This window comes from Musa acuminata, chromosome BXJ2-6, assembly GCF_036884655.1.
Source record: "Musa acuminata AAA Group cultivar baxijiao chromosome BXJ2-6, Cavendish_Baxijiao_AAA, whole genome shotgun sequence".
In the NCBI taxonomy this organism is placed as follows: domain Eukaryota; kingdom Viridiplantae; phylum Streptophyta; class Magnoliopsida; order Zingiberales; family Musaceae; genus Musa; species Musa acuminata.
The window spans coordinates 23,450,525-23,470,148 of NC_088343.1; the positions used below are offsets into that span (position 1 = coordinate 23,450,525).

Sequence of the window (19,624 nt, forward strand, 5' to 3'; positions counted from 1 at the left end):
ATCAATTGTAGTATTACAATATTATTAGACAATCTGGAAAGAGGAAATTAAGAGTACCATGTGGTTGATTAAGAAAATACTTCTTATTTATTTGAGGAAATGAAGAAGACACGGAGACAATAATTGTGGCGAAACCGATCAAGTCAGGTGATTCCACCGAACTTGTCATCGGGTCGTGTGCACCCGGAGAAGAATGAACCGAGTTTGTGATCGCAGGGCGACGCCACCGAGTCTTCCGGCAACATCCAAAACAGGATCCATTAATGCTGAGTGTGTACATCCCTACCATACTTTGAGTGCTGCCTCCTCAAACAATAACCCATCGACAACCAAATGAAGAAAGCAAGATAAATATTTTTGCTCTCTGGATCTTGTTTGTCATATTCATATAGTATTTTAATTTTAGTTTATTACTAACCTTTATGAAGTGTGTCTTTGAAAGTCACAAAGTATCATGTGTGTATATGGAGGATAATAGTTAATTTTTTTTTTTACTCGATTTAACAAGATATATATAGTCATTGTTGTCTCTAATTATATGTTATTAGAATGTCTTTTAAGTTTTCTAACTCAAAATTCTATGGGCCCTTCTAATCATATATTATCACTTCTTTAACTATACTAACTTAACCATTAGAGAGATTTTTATCAAGCATACCTCTAATTAGTTTTGCAACTTAACCATCAGTGAGGCTTTTATCATATATAAGTGACTTAGGTTTGCACAACTCCTTGCCGAACACATTCATATCCCGACATCGGAGCTCTTTTCCTTTTTCAATTCCCCTGGTTGAGGATGAGATCTCCAAAATCCTATGCAGTCTAATTATCCTACGTTATCCTGCACGATGAGATAATTGGTGTGTGCTTACTGATAAATTTACCAAACAGAGAGGACTTAGGCTTGGGCATGTAGATCAGAAGTCACAAAAAATAAGCCACGAGGAATGGAATTTATGTGAATTAGATCACGCCAAGTCAAAATTTGAGAGTAAACTTCAAAACTACCTACATATTTAATTGGCTTCAGGTCCAATCTTCGATTCTATTGGATAAACTTGGACGTCATTAAAGATGGAGAACTAAGAAACAAATTTGACTTGTAACCCTTGCGGATCTAATGCAGCATGTTGCGGCAACCAGAAAAAGAAGACGAAGAAAAAAAATCCACAAAATAACAAGCGTATTTTTCTGTCGTTTCCTAATTAAATTCTTCTCTCTTTTAGTTTGTCATTTACGTCGAAAGTAAGCGCGCGCTCTCTCTCGATGGTCTGGAATTAATTCTTTCAGAATTTCTCATCATGAAGATTTTTTTTTTTTTTTTTTTGTAGCATGAAGATATTGAAAATCTTCTAATTGAAATATACATAATCTCAGTCTGAAATTTCTGGGACCACAAAATTTTCAGGAATCTCCAACAATTTTGTTATGATTCAAGTTCACTGTGTAATTCAACCAAGAATGATGTGCATTCTTATATAGTCAGTCCAGTGAAGAAAGCTGCGCAATTCACATTTGAAGCAGGAATTTGGCAGGCTGTCAACGATGAAGTGAGGGCTGTTATGCAGAGACTCAGACAGAAGGTGTCTACAAGCTACAAGTTGAAGTGAAAAAAGATAATAATTCCCCTCGGCACTTATTTCTCGATGTAGCTTTCAAGATGTCGAAAATTTACCTACTGCTTTCTTAGTTGTTCATGCTAAACCTTAATAGTGATCAGGTTTTAAGGACCAAATCTTTTTTGATACATCGTGTCTTCCTTTAAAAATGTTGTACTCGTTTTCTACCTTAATATAAGTTCTTCCTTTAATTGATTTGATTATATATAAATCATTCCATTTTTACTACCACCATCAATGTCTTGCGCTTTTACCTCGGAAATCTTACCGTATGGTGGGATTTCTATAGACTCCCCTTCTTTCGATACAATCTTCTACTTGAAGCGTCATTTCTTGAAAGTATATCAAGCTAGACATGGAAACGTCTCGCGATTAACCAACCTAAAGTATATATATATAATATATATATATATATATATTCAGTTTGCTAAACACAAACCACTCCTCTAGATTTATTTACTACCACCACATAAAGATCCTCCCACCGTCGACCACCGCATGCCTTGTGGTAGTTGTGGTAGTATTGGTTACAACACGAGAGTTGGTATGCACAAGGACCAAAGGTGATCAAAATAGAACAGGCATAAGCGGAGACTCCCTACGGAAGCAAGAGCGTTAGTTAGGGTTTTGGAATCTGTTTGTTCTCTCGTTCTCATCCATTCCATGGATCAGCTTCCTTCTTAGCCATGCATAGAAGGTGGAACATCGTCGTCGTCGTCGTCGTCGTCGTCGTACTTGTCAGCATCATCATGTATGAGACTGCGTCCTTTCATTTTTGATGCGCCAGCCATCTTCTCCAAGCCATTCCTCCTCTGATGCGCCTTCCCGGTGTTCCTGCTGCTCGGTGCTCGCGCCTCCACCGGCTGTCGAACCTTCACTCCCCGTATCATCTATCGTTTTTTACCATGTACGATAATGTCAGCGATGACTTCCCTCGACAAGCGATCGAGATCTGAAACAAAGTGGGGTGGAGTGTTTTACGTATTTGCCGCACTTGACGTCGGAGTAGATCACGATGAAGTCCCCTTCTTGCAGCCCGTTTGACCTCACAAAATCCCCTGAATTATCATTGTATTGAGTGTTCGACCAAATGCCAACCATGAACTGAAAAACTATATTACTGAAGAAGAAGAAGAAGAATGAGACTCTTGATTCACCTGTATTCTCCAATAAATACATTCTGCTCTTGTTGTTGGGCCAGAACCTGTATCATAGCCGAGATCAACACGCTCGGAATCAAGCAATGACAAAACGATGCCGATGGAACTGGAAGGCGCATATACCTGTAGCGCATGTTCCACACCTGGGATGTGCCGATGTCCTCCATGGGGATGGAGATCCCATCCCTCGCGTCCAGCTCCGGCAAGTGGGTCTCCGCTTCCTTCTGTTGGATCAAAGAAGGACAGACGAATCAGACTCCGTTAAAGGTTTCGGAGAAAGACAACGAGTACTAAATCCTGAGATCATGGAAGCACGGAAGAATCGACTTCTAATCAAACCATGTCGAGGATGTTGTCTCACTTTGGGAAGCACGATCCGGCCCAGGCTACCCACGTCGCTCTGCTTCAACACCTTCTGCAGCAGGAACTTCAAGTTCTTCTCACCCTTCCATCCCTGGATTAACGTCGATGATTAGAATCCACCGAGCAGTGCGCTGTTTTCAGATCAAGGACGGACCTGGCGCTTCTCCGAGGTCGAAGCGGTGGTAAGCTGAGGCCTCTGCGGCAGTTGCGCCGCAGGCGGCGGCGGCGTCTGTTGCATGTTTGAAGCATTCTGCGCCTCGGCCATGTGGTTCATCTGGTGGGACGAGGAGGACATGCTGGTCCAGAAACCCCAATTCCTTGTATTCGAATGAGACGATCCGTTTGCACCCTCGGTGGATCCGACGGGATGATGAGCATGCTGCAGGTGCAGCGGCTGGTTGTGGTTGCGGTGCTGGTGGAGAGAGGAGAAGCGCCGCTGCCTCGCCATCCGCTTCTTCCTCGCCTCCTTCGTCGCGGAGGTCGTCCCAGGTAGTCGTTGGCCTTGGTGGTACATCGGATGGCCCAGAAACTGGTTCGTCATACCCCCGGAATGCTGCGGCGGCGCCATGGACAGCGGGTGGGAAGCGGAGGTGCCTGGGTAGGGCGCAAACTGAGGTAAGGTTGAGGCTAACCGCGCCGGCCACGGTCCCCCTGCGGGGTCGACGAAGTCCGGAGATGGAGAAAAAGGTTGGTTGTTGACGACGACACTGCTGGTGCCACAGCTGTGGTGGTAAGGATAAGGATTGGCTGTTGCACTGGGATACCCCATCTCACCGTTGCCGCCGCCGGCGTAGGCGCTCAGTAAGGCTGGATGCGTAGCCGCCGTCGAAGGATCCATGGAGTAGGGGCTCCAAGGATTGCAGTTGTAGTCGAGTTGATTAGGGTTAGGGGAGATGGGAAACGGCCGGGGCTGGTGGTCGTAGGAATACGGCAACCGATGGCGCTTCCTCTGGAGATGGTTGTTCTGGACCCAGGTGAGTATGAGCTTCAGCAGCTGCGTCCTGCCCTGCTTAGTACGGCCGAGGCGGCGGGCAGCGCACTCGATGGTGGCGCGCTTCAGCTTGATGCTACGGAGGTCCTCCGGCGAGATCGAGTCCTTGTTGCTCCTTAGCCACTCCAAGAATATCCTCGCCAGTTCCTCCGAAGACTCCTCCTCCTGCGCTTGCTGCGGCACTCCTTCCCCGTGACCATGCAAACGACCTTCTTCTACAGCGTGACACGGCTTCTTCTCATGACTCCCGACGGCTTCATCCCCGCCGCTGATAACGGCCGCACTGGCTTCGTCGGCGTGGAAGAGGGAAGGCGGGTCCCAGGGATCAATCGACAGATCGAAGAGGTCGATGTCCCCGAGGATGTCGAGCCCATCGGCGAACTCGCTCGACTGGTGATGGTCTAACGGCGGCGGCAGCGGCGGAAGCATCATTATGTCGTCCACCGACTGAACTTCGGCCGCCTGCTGCTGCATATCGGTCACCCTGCCACTGTCAGGGACCTGTAAGAAGGACCAAGAGGAGGAGGAGGAAGAAGAAGAAGAAGAAGAAGATGAAGCGGAGGAACAAGAAGACAGGACTGCGTTCTTTGCATGCAAGGTGGAAGCGGAGGACGGCGAGGGGGTGGCCGACGGTGAAGACAGGCATGGGAAGTCGGGCAAGCAAGGAAATGTGTCCTCGGAGAAGATGAGATCCTCCCCGTCTATATTCAGCACGATGTCGTCCACTCCTGCCGCCGTGTCTCCTCCACAACCAACTCCTAAAACTTTTTCCTCTCCTTCGACCTTATGATCTGCCATGGCTTCCTCCGCCTCGTCGGAGGCAAACAGCACATCTCCCTGCTTTCGCCGACTCTCGCACTCCACGGTCTGAGATATTTTGTTCTCTAGTCCTATTTCACAAGGATTGATCAAGAACCATTTCCAACCACTATGTATATAACAGGATGAGGGCATACAAAGGAAGGGGGAGTAGTCTTATCAACTTGTATATATCCTTTGTCTTTCCTCTGGTAAATGTAAAACACAACCGACAAAGACCAAAGAAGGAATATAATTAACAAAGGGAGCAGGACTTACGACAGAAGTAACCTGAAGCCGGAGGCCGAGGAAGAGGGTGCGTGAGCGTGGGCGAGGCCATGTGCCTGAGGTCGGGCCCCCACCACCTCCCCCACCCCCCTAGAGAGAGAGAGAGAGAGAGATTTGTTGTGAAAGAAACTGAAACGGCTGCCTTCTCCTAGGAAGCGAAGGCAAAATAATAATAATAATAATAATAATAATAATACAAGGGAAAGCGACACCTCCTCTTCCTTACTGTGTAGTCAGTCCTTTGCCTTTTCACACTACCATTAAAAAGAGGAATTATAACGCGAGAAAAGAAAAACAAAAAAAAAAGAAGAGAATGCAGAACCAGTCATCAAAAGATCGAGATGAACAGAACCGGCAGAAAAAGAAAACACAATAAATAACAAAGAAAAGAAGAGGAAAGGAGAAGGGATATAAAGGAGGAGGAGGCGGGGGGCGACGGGAGACCGCGCCCACTCGTCTCCTGCACAGTTTCCTGAGTCGCCGGGAGAGGAAGCGGGCGAGCGAGATGGCTACAGTTACAGACCACGAACAAGGAGGAGCGCAATCCGGAGGCCTACTGCTGTTGCCATCGCCTGTTATGTGCTCCGCAAACCGGCACTGCCACGAACCACACCGAATGCGTCAAACTCTCTATTCCTACCTATCTCATACCAACGCCGACCTCATCACATTAATTCCAAACGAAAAATAAAAGAAGATAATGATGAACGTAAATGAAAACTACGTGCTATTATTTCCTACAAACAAAAGTAAGTCTTTGATATAGCGTCACATGAGATTGGCAAGAGAGGAGTGGAGAGAGAGAGAGAGAGAGAGAGAGAGAGAGAGAGAGAGAGAGAGGGGGTTTCATTACCCCGGATGTTGCGCCCGCTGGACCCCGGCCAAACGTTGTGAGCTCAGTGGTGGCAGCCCGCGGCGCATCAGGCTGGCCACCTCCCTCCGGCCGCTGTGCCTCCCGCAACAGCGTCGTCCTCACCAGCGACGCCACGTGTAGTCACCTCCCGAACCGGACGAACTGCTTCAAAGTTCGCGACGGACCGAGTGGCGGTGGTTGCTGTTCGTTGCGATGCAGCCTGTGCGGCTGGCTGCATGCGACCCCCGGGAGTAATCGTGGACGTATCCTTCCTGAGGAGGCCGAAGGAATCACGTGCCGCCCACATGATGTGAGATGGCATTCCACCTCTCATCAGCCGAGACGTGTTTCTGGCTTTTCCACTCGCCTCCGCCGCCTGTTTCCTACGTCCTATTTTGGCTCCAAGTCAAGCTCCTACTGCTACCATCACCCACCGGAGACCACAGAAACACAAGGCACTCACTCCTGCCAGCTTCGCCTGTTGTTCGGGTGCACATCAATTGTTCGTGATACATCCAAACCTTCCGAGTAGTATTACTTCCTGCTATAATAGGTTCGCTTATTTAAGCCTCAACGTAAGACATGGCGTAACCCACATTGCCGCTGCGTTAACAAGTTCCATCTTTTTCCTTTTTCATTTAAGAGGATAGCAGCTTTAGGATACAGTCACAATGATTGTGTGGTTGCCAGTGGAGAATCCCTCCACAGGTTTTGTCGCCGTTCGTCGCGTTAGACGGCGGGTCCGAAGCTCCAAGTGCTACGCGTCAACGCAGCATGACGTCAGCAGTGTTCTTATCTACGCGCTTCTGGATACTTCTCCGCGTTGCCCGTTTCTCTCCTTGTAACGGACGGACGTGGCGGAGTCTGTTCGACCCGACCCGATAAGGTGGGAACGAACGGAGTGGCTGGGTCAAGCGGATCACCAGGTTTGTGGTTCGCATGCGTACTGATGGAGTTGGGTTTGGGTTGATCATTTATTATTTTAATATATATATATACATATATACATATATATGTATATATACATATATATATATATATGTATATATATATACATATACATATATATATATACATATATACATATATATATATACATATACATATATATATACATATATACATATATATAAATATTAGAGAGACTTATTAGAGAGACTTAATCGTTTGGGTAAAAAGTCATATCTATTCGAATGAAAAAATATCTATTAGAGTAAAAAGTCATGTTTGTTTGCTCAAGACATATATATATATATATATATATATATATATATATTCAAGTAAAAAAAATTTCATTCACTTAAAAATGGTTTTAACCTATCATTTCCAATAATCTCTCCTATGAATAGATTTATTTAGTAAAATATATATGACTATGTAGACACTAAAGAGAGTACCTGCAAGAGGATATTGCATTAGGAGACATGATTTGTGGCTTTGAAACTTTTCTAGTAGAATACTATCAAGTTTACTTGACTAATCAAGAAATATGATATCTTGAATTATTCAATCATTTGGTGTAAGTTAAGACAACAGTAATCATACTATTTCTTCCCTCGCACCTTAGGTTTTGATGGTTGTATTCACTTCGCCTATAAATAACTCTTGGATTCATAAGTGCTATAGAGAATTTTGATCTTAAAAATTCTCATAGAAACAACCCCACTTCACTATGTGGCTTTATATTGAAAGTATCCTATCATACCGTACCTAGATATAGGAATCATTAAAAGTATATTGATCCAAATAGACTTGTAGGGAATACTTATTTATCATAAGAATGAGTTAAAATAATCTCCCAAGTGCTTATCCGAAATCTTTCATAATTTAATTATCCCATTGAACTAAGATCTTGGGATCTCTAGTCAACAAAATTGTGTTAGAAGATTCTTATTTAATAGGCTTTATTCATATTCCCTTAGACAAGTAGTATGCTTGATCTCTTGGTAGCCTATTATTAAGTTGATCCATGAGATTCTCATTTGATTTGATATAATCAACGGAGATGATATAATTTGATATCAGTTGTTTTATGATATTATGTCTTTGACAAATATTTCGAGACTTATCATTATATATACTACTTTGTACATTTCTTATAACCGATTGATTATCATAATATATACTTATTACATGCATAAGTTTAACCCAAGAATCTTCATAAAAAATTCATTTGAGAATAGTTTTATCAAATTTTTTAAGTCGTTTTAATCCATATAGAGATTTAATAACCCAGAAATCCCTCACATTGTTTCATATAAATTTTTTATTTTAATTTAATATTTAAAATTATCATCTTAATATTTATTTAATTACTTTTGAGACTATGCATTATTACTATCATAATTAATATTCTAATCTATATTATCCTTATTGTTGAATCTTGAATTTTGATGATAAAATCAATTAATGAAGTTATGTTCTAATATGCGTTTGAGTAACGCAGGACTATCTTCGATCAGAAAAAACAAATCAATTGAAGTAAGAAGAATTGAACATTGGGCTAGAGTGAACATATCAAAAGATTGGACGTCGAGCCGAAAGATCGATCGATATGTCGGTAGAAGGACTTTGTGCCATGAGTTCGAGCATCGGGCCGAATGATTGGATATTGCGCCAAGGAGATCGGATATTGCAAAAGGTCAACATGCCGATTAGGCAATATGCCGAAAGAGAGGATGATGCGTCGAAGGATCAGACGAAGCGCCGGAGGAACTAATAATATGTCGGATAACATAGGATTCATGCTTGAAATTATTTGCCTAGATCAAAGTAGTTTAGGGGTCCAATTGAGTTAGTTTTTGGTATAATCATGTTAACTCAATTAGATAATAATTAGGCTTAAATTGAAACTATTTTGGGCTAAGAAGAAGGCTCATTCAATGACTCAAAAGTTGGGTCAAGCGATGGCATCACCAAACGAATGGTGGAACTGCCTATGAATTGGAAAAGTCAAAAGTCCAATCTCCGAGGCTGTCAAGCGATGGTACTAGCAAGTGTTAGTATGTCGAGCAATTGAACTACCCAACTGGGTGATGGTATTGCCTAGTGTCAAATTAGTAGACAGTGGTACCACCCAGTACCCTAGAAACCTAAGATGTAACCATTTTGGCTCCAAATTTGAATCCATTTGGGGTCTATAAATACCTCACTCATCCCTGCTCAGTTAACATAAGAATTGAGAACAAAAACTTGAGAAAACACTATTATAATCTTATGAGAATTCTCCTCCTTTTCTCTAAGTTTGATTTAAGTTTAAGGAAGAGGTGAGTGACTTGTAAAGGTTATCTCCTAAAACTGTGAAAAGGAGAAAAGAGTTGTAAGTGTTAGAATCAAGTTGGAGCTAAGAGGAGGGAGGGGGGGGTGTGAATTAGTGATTTTGGAGAACTATGTCGATCGTGAAAATTTGTACGATAAAATCGTATCGAAAAGGCATTTAAGCTTAAAGATGTTAGTAGGAGAGTGATGAAGTTGTAAAGTAGTTGCAAAGTAAGTAGCAAAAAAGAGAAGGCACACCAATTTTATAGTGGTTCGGTCGTCATGACCTATATCCACCCCCGATTCCCCCTCCGTTGAGGCCACCGACGTCCACTAACAATCTTCCTTCAATGGGCGAAAACCAACTACCATCTTACAACTCTTTCTCATTTTCACTTTAGAAGACAACCTTTACAAGCCTCACACCTCCCTTAGAATGATCATAAAGCTGAAGAAGGAGGTTTTTTTTTAGGTATCTATTTAACTTTGGGTCCCTCATAAATAGATCTACCTATCATTGAGTGATTTATGATTCCTTTAGAAACCCAAACTAATTTATATAGATTATACCTTTTAAATTGATATTTGTAAGCAAAATGATCATATTTTTCATAAATATTATATTTTTCTCTAAGTGAGATATGTAACGTAGGTCCTTTAATAAAGATAATTGGCTTTTATTGAATGTTACTCGCAAAGCCAATTCCTTCCTTTCTATGAACATGATCTTTATTAGCAAGGATCATGTTTAAAGATTTGTTACCTATTTAAATTTGTTCTAATATTTCTTGTAGTAATAAAATTTTCTTTTTAAATGGCTCTAACTCTTCATATTGAGTGCAAGGAGTTAACATACATTTATCATGCCCATTTTTTAATTTTTCAAGTTCACTAGAAAGAGAAGCATAATCCTTTTTTAATAATTTATATTTGTTACCAACTAATTTATATTTATCAAATAATTCATGAAGAACACTTAATAATTCATCAAAAGATAAATGAGCTTTGATTGAGTCACTTACATCGTTGCCAAATGTCGTTAATGCGTAGATAGCAACTTCTTCTTTGCTGGTTGGCTCCTCATTTTCGGATTCACTTGAGTCATCCCAAGTAGCTTTGAGCGCTTTCTTTTTCTTTGGTAACTTTTTCTTCACTTTGGGACATTAATTTTTGAAGTGCCCCGGCTTCTTACATTCATAACATACTATTTGGTCCCTTTTTAATTCACTTTTATTTTTAATGTCTTATTTTGGTTTGTTCCTTTTTAAGAATTTTTTGAACTTTCTTGAAAGGAGTGCCAAATCATCATTTTCATCATCATTATTAGCACTTGAGTTTTTATCCAAATGGCCTTCTTTGATTCTAAGTATCATGTTCTTCCTGTTCTTTGAAAGGTTATTCTCAAGTTCATCATATGTTATATGTCATTTCATGGGTCATCAAGGACCCGATAAGTTCTTTAAGCAAAAAGTTATTTAGGTCCTTTGCTTCTTGTATTATCGTAACTTTAGGATCCAAACTTTTTGAAAGTGATCTTAATATCTTGTTTATAAGTTCAAAATTAGAAAAACTTTTACTAAGTGCTTTTAGACCATTGGTGACATCCCTAAAATGGGTGTACATGTCTCCAATGGTCTCACTTGGTTTCATGCGAAACAACTCATAGCTATGAACCAAAAGATTAATTTTTAACTCTTTAACCCTACTTGTGCCTTCATTTGTGATTTCGAGTGTATGTCAAATATTGTTGAATCTTAAATTTTGATGATGAAACCAATTGAGAATGTTATGATCTAATCTATATTTTAAGCGACGTAGGACTAGCTTCGATCAGGAGAGGCAAATTGATTAAAGTAGGAATAATAAGAAGTTGGGTCAGAATTAAACATGTTAGAAGATTAGACGTCAAACCGGAGGAATTATTAACGTGTCGGTATAAGGCTTCGTATCGTGAGTTCGAGTATCGGGCTAAAGGATCGGACATTGCGCCAAGAAGATCGAAAGTTATGGGTGTTAATATACCGATTGAGTAATATGCTGAAGGAGAGGACGAAGCACCGAAAGAACCAATGACATGTCAGACAATAGATAATTCGTGCTTTGTAAAAATTTGTCTAGATCGAGTTAGTTTAGGTCATAATTGAGTTGGTTTCGGGTATAACCATTCTTACTCAATTAGGGGCTTATCGGGCCTGAGTTGAGACTGTTTTGGGCTAAGTGAAAGGCTCATTCAATCACCCAAGGTTAGGTGGAACCACCCAAAGTCAAGAGCACACTTTTCCATGTTGTCAAGCGGTGGTACCGCCCAGTGTCAGTATGTCAGGTGGTGGTACTATCAGACTGGGCGATGGTATCACCCAGTGTCAGACTAGCAGGCGGTGGTACCGCCCGTACCCTGAAAACTCAGGGATTTGAATTTTAGCTCTAAGTTTTGAAGCCATTTGGGGTCTATAAATACCCCACAAATTCCTACTTGGAATACACACAAAAAGAGAGTAAAAACTCTATGATTCCAAGGTTGTAAAATTCTTTTAAGTATAGAGTCCCTCCTCCAAGTGCTTAATGATAGTCCTAAGGGAGGTGTGTGAGGAAACACTTGTAAAAGAGGGGTGTAAATGTTCTCTCCTGAACCTGTGAAAAGGAGAAAGAGTATAAGGGTAGTTAATCTTCACCCATTAGAAAGAAGATAGATAATGGAAGCCGATGGCCTCGAGTGAAGAGGAATCGGGAGTGAACGTAGATCATGATGATCGAACCACTATAAATCAGTTTGTATTTTTGTTTTACTGTTTACCTTTATTGTAAGCTATTTTACTTCCTCATTACTTTAGCTGCACGCACTTATGAATGTTTTCAAAGTTAAACACTCCTTGAAACAGTTTTATCATATGAAGATTTTTGACTCGACAGAATTTTTACGTACGCACTAACTCACTCACCCCCCCCCCCCCCCCTCTTAGTGCCGACTTGGTTCTAACAAATATCATATACAATTTCACATATAGAATCACAATTAAATTCATTATATCATTTACAGTTTAGCATATAGAATCACAATTAAATTCATTTTTATCAAAAACACAAAATAAAGCATTCATCGCTTTAGCATCCAAGGAGAAGGTCTTCTCGTCCAAATTATTCCATTCGTTCATTGGTTTGGAAGACTTCTCAAAATCGCTTTCAACAATGTTTCATAACTCGAAATCTATAGAGAGTAAGAAAATTCTCATTCTAGCTTTCCAATATGTATAGTATATCCCATTGAACATAGGAGGATGAGTGATAGACTAACCCTCTTGATTGCCGACAAAAGCCATCTCTCTTGGGTTTTAAACCAAATAGACAGTAACCTTACTCTGATACCAATTGTTATGATCAAGTCGGCACTAAGAATGCTTTTAGAGAACTATGTCGATCGTGAAAATTCATATAATAAAACCATATCGAAAATACATTTAAGCTTAAAGATGTTCGTAGGAGAGTGATGAAGATGTAAAGTAGTTGCAAAGTAAGCAAATAGCAAAGAAGAGAAGACACACCAATTTTATAGTAGTTCGATCATCGTGACCTATGTCCATTCCCGATTCCTCTTTCGTTAAGGCCACCGACGTCCACTAATGGTCTTCCTTCAATGGGTGAAGACCAAGTACTCTCTTATAACTCTTTCTCCTTTTCATAAGTTCATGAAACAACCTTTACAAGCCTCACACCTTTCTTAGAATGATCATAAATATAAAGGAGGAGGAGGATACTTAGCACTTTTTTAATACTTTTACAACCCAAAATCATAAGACTTTTGTTGATACTTTCGTGCCTTTTCATACAGGAAAGAGTGGGGTATTTATAGGCCCTAATGACTTCAAAAATGGAGTTAAAAAATATTTCATCCTCAGTTTCTGGGGTACTAGCAATACCATCGCCACTATTGGTTGGTACCATCGCTTGTAGACTTACACTGCTAGTCATAGGTGTCCTACTAGTCATAGGTGCCTTGTAAGCCAATCACGTGAGTGATGGCACGTGTGACATGATACACATTTATTTTACTTATTATATTTTAAAATTTTATCACTTTATATTGCTTGTTGCTATTAGGATCAAGTTGGCATTAAGAGGGGGGTGAATTAGTGCAGCGATAAAAACCACATCGGTTCGAAAATCTTTTGTACGTTCGATGAGAATCGATATCAAAAATATGATTTTAACTTGAAAATGTTCCTAAGCATAGTGAAAGCAGTAAGCAAGTAAGGCAGTTTGCAGTAAGGGAATGAAAAGTAAAACATAAATACAAACCGAGTTTTATAGTGGTTCGATCGTCATGACCTATATCCACTCTCGATTCCTCTTCCGTCAAGGCTATCGGCATCCATTAACGGTCTTCCTTCAAAAGGAGAAAACCAACCACCTTCTTACAACTCTATTCTCTTTTTGCAGGTTCAGGAGAGAACCTTTACACCCCCACTACCTCCTCCCTTAAACTTCATTTGTACTTAAGAGTTTGAGAGGAGTTCATAAAAGATTACAACAGCATTCTCTTTTCTTTTTTCTCTTAGTTGTGTGTATGTTAACTAGGGATGAGAGGGGTATTTATAGGCCTCAAGTGGATTCAAATTTGGAGCCTAAAAGTATCTCATCCTTGATTTTCGGGGTATTGGCGGTACCACCACTATGTTGGGCGGTACCACCGCCTGTAATATTAACACTAGGTGGTACCATCGCTCAGTCTGACAGTACCACCGTTTAGCACCCTGCCACTAGGCGATATTATCACCTGACAGTCTCTCAGAGATTGTGTTTGGGTGGTACCATCGCTTGACACAGTCTCGGAGACAGTCCCATGACGGTTTTACCTTTTAGGTCACTATTTGTTTGGACCTTTCACTTGGCCCGCCACAGCCCAAACTTGGGCCTAATTGCCTCTAATTGAGTTGGTCCAATTCCAACCCAATTACACTTGAAACTTACTTTGATCTAGATAATTATTACAAAGCTAATCAAATATTACCCAACATGTCATTGGTTCATCGATACCTCGTCCGATTCTTCGGTGCATCGTCTTCTCTTGTAGCCTATTGCTCAATCAGTCAGTTGACCTTCATAACTCCGATTTCCTTAACGCAATTTATGCTCTTCTTGGCCCGATGCCCGATCCCATGGCCCGAAGCCTTCTGTCGATACATCGACCAATCCTCCAACTCGACGTCCAATCTTCTGACATGTTCCACTTCGGCCCAACATGATTCTTCCTACTTTTAATTATCTCTCCCTGATCAAAGCTTCCTGCATCACTTAAAACGTAGATAAGATAAACACTATCATTAGTTTCATTGTCAAAATCTGAGATTCAACAATCTCCCCGTTTTTTATGATGACAACCAATTGATGACAGAGTTAACCTTAACTCCCCCCTATCAATATGTCATATTGATAGAACTTTGAATTCAAGTCAAAGTAATATTTCATCATAAATATATGCAACACAGTATATACATATCATTGCATTGCATGCATCATTATCATAAGTTTTACATGCATCATCATAAATATTTCAAATCATCATGGTATCAAAATATCAAAGTATATTACATCCTACCATATATGATTCTCATATCGTCATATCTTCTCCGCCTTAGTCATCAACAAAAAGGAGAAGTGCAACTATCAAGTTTTAAAGATATGAAAGCTTAGCTATTTAGCAAATTTTTCATCACTTTAGAACATTCAAGCTAGTGAGTTTCTGTTTTCTCTTTTAAGAAGTGCAAGATAGCTTGTTTTTACAATTTCTTGAAGTATGCAAGCTAGCAAGTTTTTCTTCCTTTTGTAATATGCAAATTTCTAAATTTTGCATCTGGAGCTAGCAATTTTTAAAATGTACAAGATAGCATGGTTTTGCATCTTCTTAAAATGTATAACTTAACAAACATTGCTTCTCTTTGTGATGTGCAAGCTAGCGTGATTTACTTCTTGAATTGTGCAAGCTGGCAAATTTAGGTTCTCTTTTGATATGTGCACACTAGCAATTCTCTCTCCCCCTTTGTCATCGGCAAAAAGAGGAGAATAACAATACAATAGTGTAATTCATTTCCCTTCACATCAATTTTCAAATTATCACATAAAGGATCTCAATTCATGTATAATAATTCTCATGATTCATATAGTAAATCTCCTCTTTAAATAAAATACCAAGAAAAATCATAAGAGTAAACAAAAGAGATCTTGATTAAAAAAAAATCTCAAGTAATTCCAAGAAATCAAGATCATGATTTGGATAAAACTCATTCAAATTCAAATTATCAAATTATCAAAATTACTTTCAAAGATTCAAAATGGAATCAATAGATTTATCGATCTCTTGAAATGGTAGTGATTTCTTTTCTCCCCTTTTTCATTGTAAACAAGAAAGAAAAAGAGGGGAATTTTTTAATGGTGCAATTCATTTTCTTTTTACATCAATGTTCTAAGCATCACATAAATACAAAGGTAATCATATAAAAATCATGACATGAAAGATGAAAGATCAAGAAAGATTCATTCGTAAATGATTCATCTTGACAAATATTCTTTTTAGTAAATAACAAAAAGAAATCTTAGGAGATTAAATAGTCAATGGTAATCTTATATTACAAATTATGAGAAATCAAGAGAAAAACCATGATTCATTTGGATAAATCTCAATAAAAAGATACGAGAACACATACTAAGATATCTTGATTCATAAACGATTTTAAGTTATAAATCTCGAGAAATCAAGATCATGATTTTGATAAAACCCATTAAATTCAAATCATCAAAATCAATTTCATGGTTCATTAATAAAGATCTCTAAGATGAAAACTCGATAAGATAGAGATTGAGAAATTTTCAAGAAATGTATTATCTTTTTATTTTATACAAGCATACCTTTGCTAAATAAAAACATACATCATCGTTTAAAACCGAAAAAGTAAATTTCATCATGACGATTAATAAGCCATAAATCACAAAAGAAAATCATCATTACTTTGGGCATGATACCAAAACAATAAAATTTTTAAAACATCATTACTTGGGTATGCATGATACCAAAACATGGTTTCAAGTTTTCAAGGTATAACATTCACAATTTCAAACTATAAACTCATTAAGCATGATTTCAAATCATCAAGCATGGTTTTGTTGAACAAAAAGCATTTTCAATCAAAATAAAAAACAATATGAAAATAATCAAGATACACATTATTGCTTTTTAAGAACATACGTAGGATTACTCTTATTAGGTGTACAAGCATTAGATTTAAATATAATATTTCGTTCATTTATCATAAAGAGATATAATTGTGATGATCAATTTTTTTTTAATTTTTCAAAAACACTAGAAAGAATAGAAAGAAAAGCATAATCCCAAAACTTTTAACATTTTTCATTACATTATTAAACATGAATTTTTTTTAAAAATATTATATATAATTTTTCTAAACTAAATTAAAAACAACTCATGAAAAGCATCAAGTAATTTTGATTACCTTATCGTTGAAAGCCGTTAAGGCGTAGTTTGCCACGTCGCCTTTATTGGTTTTTTCTTCATCTTCAGATGAACTTGATTCATCCCAAGCTACCTTGAGTATTTTCTTCTTCTTTTGTAGCTTCTTCTTTTTATGTTCATTTTTGTTCTTTGATTCTTATTTTAAGAATTTTTTAAGCTTTATTGTGAGTTCAAGGTCATCATCATCATCACTTAAGTTATCACTCAAGTGGTATTCTATTGTTGAAGTGTCAAATCCTTCTTGTTCTTTGAAAGGTAGTTCTCATGTTCATCATGTCTCATACAACTCATTTCATAGGTCATCAATAACCTAATCAGTTCTTTAATGGGAAAATAGTTCAAGTCCTTTGATTCTTGTATGGTCATGATTTTAGGATCCCAACTTTTTGGAAGGGATCTTAATATCTTATTAACAAGTTCAAAATTCAAAAAACATTTGCCAAGAGCTTTTAAACTATTGATGACATCCGTAAAATGGGTGTACATGTCAACAATAGTTTCGCTTGGCTTCATACGAAATAACTCAAAATCATGCATCAAAAGATTAAGTTTAAAATCTTTTACCCTACTTGTGCCTTCGTGTGTGATTTCGAGTGTGTGCCAAATATCAAAAGTCGTTTCACAAATAGACACTCGATTGAACTCATTTTTAATTAAACACAAAATAAGGCATTCATAGCCTTAGCATTTAAAGAGAAAGTCTTCTTCTCTAACTCATTCCAATCATTCATTGGAAGAGAAGACTTTTCAAAACCAAATTCGATTATACTCCATAAATTGAGATTCAACGAAAGCAAGAAAACTCTTATTCGAGTTTTCCAATATATGTAGTTCATCCCATTGAACATGGGAGGACGAATGATAGAGTGACCTTCTTAAAAGTTGAAAAGAGTTATTTCTCTTAGGTGTTAAACCAAATGAGAAAAACTGGGCTCTTAGACCAACTATTAGGAACGAGTCGGCACTAAGAGGGGGGTGAATTAGTGTAGCGATAAAAACCACGCCATTTCGAAAATCTTTTGTACATTCGATGAGAATCGATATCGGAAATGTGAGTCTAAATTGAAAGCGTTCGTAAGCATAGTGAAAGCAGTAAGCAAGTAAGGTAGCTTGTAGTATGGGAATGAAAAGCAAAACAGAAATGCAAACTGAGTTTTATAGTGGTTCGATTGTCATGACCTACATCCACTCTCGATTTCTCTTCCGTCAAGACCACCAGCATCCATTAATGATCTTCCTTCAATAGGCGAAGACCAACCACCTTCTTACAACTCTATTCTCCTTTTTCAAGCTCAGGAGAGAACCTTTACAACCCCACTACCTCCTCTCTTAAACTTCACTCACACTTAGAGTTTGAGAGAAGTTCACACAAGATTACAACAACATTTTCTTTTCTTTTTGCTTTTAGTTGTATGTATGTTAACCAAGGATGAGAGAGATATTTATAAACCCCAAGTGGATTCAAACTTGGAGCCTAAAAATGTCTTATCCCCAATTTTCGTGGTACTGGTGGTACCACCGCTTGGGTTGGGAGGTACCATCGCCTGCAGCATTGACACTGGGCAATACCACAGCCCAATCTAGCGGTACCACCACCTTACGCCCTGCCACTGGGTAGTACAACTGTCCAGTCTCTTAGAGACTATGTCTGGGTGGTACTGTTAGGAAATATTGGGGGTGACATCATATGCGCAGTAGAAGAACAGAAAACAAAATCCCCAATTCCCAAAGATATATTCGTCATCATGCGAAGATTAGTGCATAAAATCCATAAAATAGAAAATCAAATGTGAGATAGATTGTGTTAACTTGGGAGATCGGATATCCTTGAATCGCTGTAAATCTCTAGGAGAGAGTGAAGGAGGTCAAGCGCTCTCCTCTCTAGTGGTGATCCACACAATAGGGCTGCGATAACGCTCCTCAAAACTCTAGGCCTACTCTAAGGTAGAGAGGGGGAGGAGAATAGGAGAGGGCAACCAAAAAGGCTCTAGCCTATGAACCACTAGTTCCCTCCTATTTATAGAAGTCCCTTGTCAACTTAACCCTAATGGATCCTACCTTATTGGGTATTGGATCTCTATCCAATTATCCAAGCCTCTTAGATTAGTGGATCTCTATTCAATAATCTCTTATGGGCTCTAATTGGATCTCATTCATAGGATCCAATAATTCAGGGGCTTATTAGATATCCAATAAGATAGGGGCTCTGGCGGATATCTCATATCCGAACCTCTACTCATCACAATGCCTACTATATGTGTGTGACCCTCTAGGCCCAATATCAAGCTAGCCGTAAGTCATACCCACCATAACTCCTTTTGGCTCAGTGAATTATTATCTCCATAATAATTCACTCGACTCATCAACTGCGAACGTAATAGGCTACTATGTTGTAGTCCCCAAACGATACAAGTGAATCCAATCTATTGGACCTATCTGTCCTTATTTATCGTGTACCTATAGTCCCTCATCCATCAAATATTCCAGAGACCATATACCGAGCATGGTGCTATCAGACCTATACAGTTTCTACTCAAGTTTTGCTCTAATCGGATTCTCCCAGAGAACTCTTTCTTTCTCAATCCGAATGACCCTAGCTAGGGACTTGTCTAAGCTAGAACACATAGGATATTTCTCCCATGACACCGAGAGTGGATGATCCTCTATTGACACTCAATAGTCCTCGTAAGGTTGACTACCACTCCCGATAATCGGTTATAATAGATCTGTGACATCCAAACCTATAAGTCCGATATCAAAAAGTGGAGCACT

General features: G+C 39.2%; 1 protein-coding gene across 1 annotated transcript; it reads right to left on the bottom strand.

The window, feature by feature from the left end:
* Positions 1–2,095: 2,095 nt before the first annotated feature.
* Positions 2,096–5,017, bottom strand: LOC103974406 (regulatory protein viviparous-1-like). Its single transcript, XM_018821820.2, has 6 exons — positions 3,297–5,017; positions 3,141–3,233; positions 2,903–3,003; positions 2,777–2,823; positions 2,601–2,677; positions 2,096–2,509 (listed from the first exon to the last, which is right to left on the bottom strand). Exons 1-6 carry the CDS (start codon positions 4,929–4,931, stop codon positions 2,300–2,302), a joined length of 2,163 nt encoding a protein of 720 aa, XP_018677365.2. The 5' UTR covers positions 4,932–5,017; the 3' UTR covers positions 2,096–2,299.
* Between the last annotated feature and the right edge of the window lie 14,607 nt (positions 5,018–19,624).

Coding starts and splice junctions, on each gene's coding strand:
- LOC103974406 (XM_018821820.2), bottom strand. CDS start 4,931: ATGGCAGATCATAAGGTCGAAGGAGAGGAAAAAGTTTTAGGAGTTGGT. Junction 3,234..3,296: donor CGACCTCGGAGAAGCGCCAG/GTCCGTCCTTGA, acceptor ACGTTAATCCAG/GGATGGAAGGGTGAGAAGAA. Junction 2,678..2,776: donor GTATTTATTGGAGAATACAG/GTGAATCAAGAG, acceptor ATGATAATTCAG/GGGATTTTGTGAGGTCAAAC.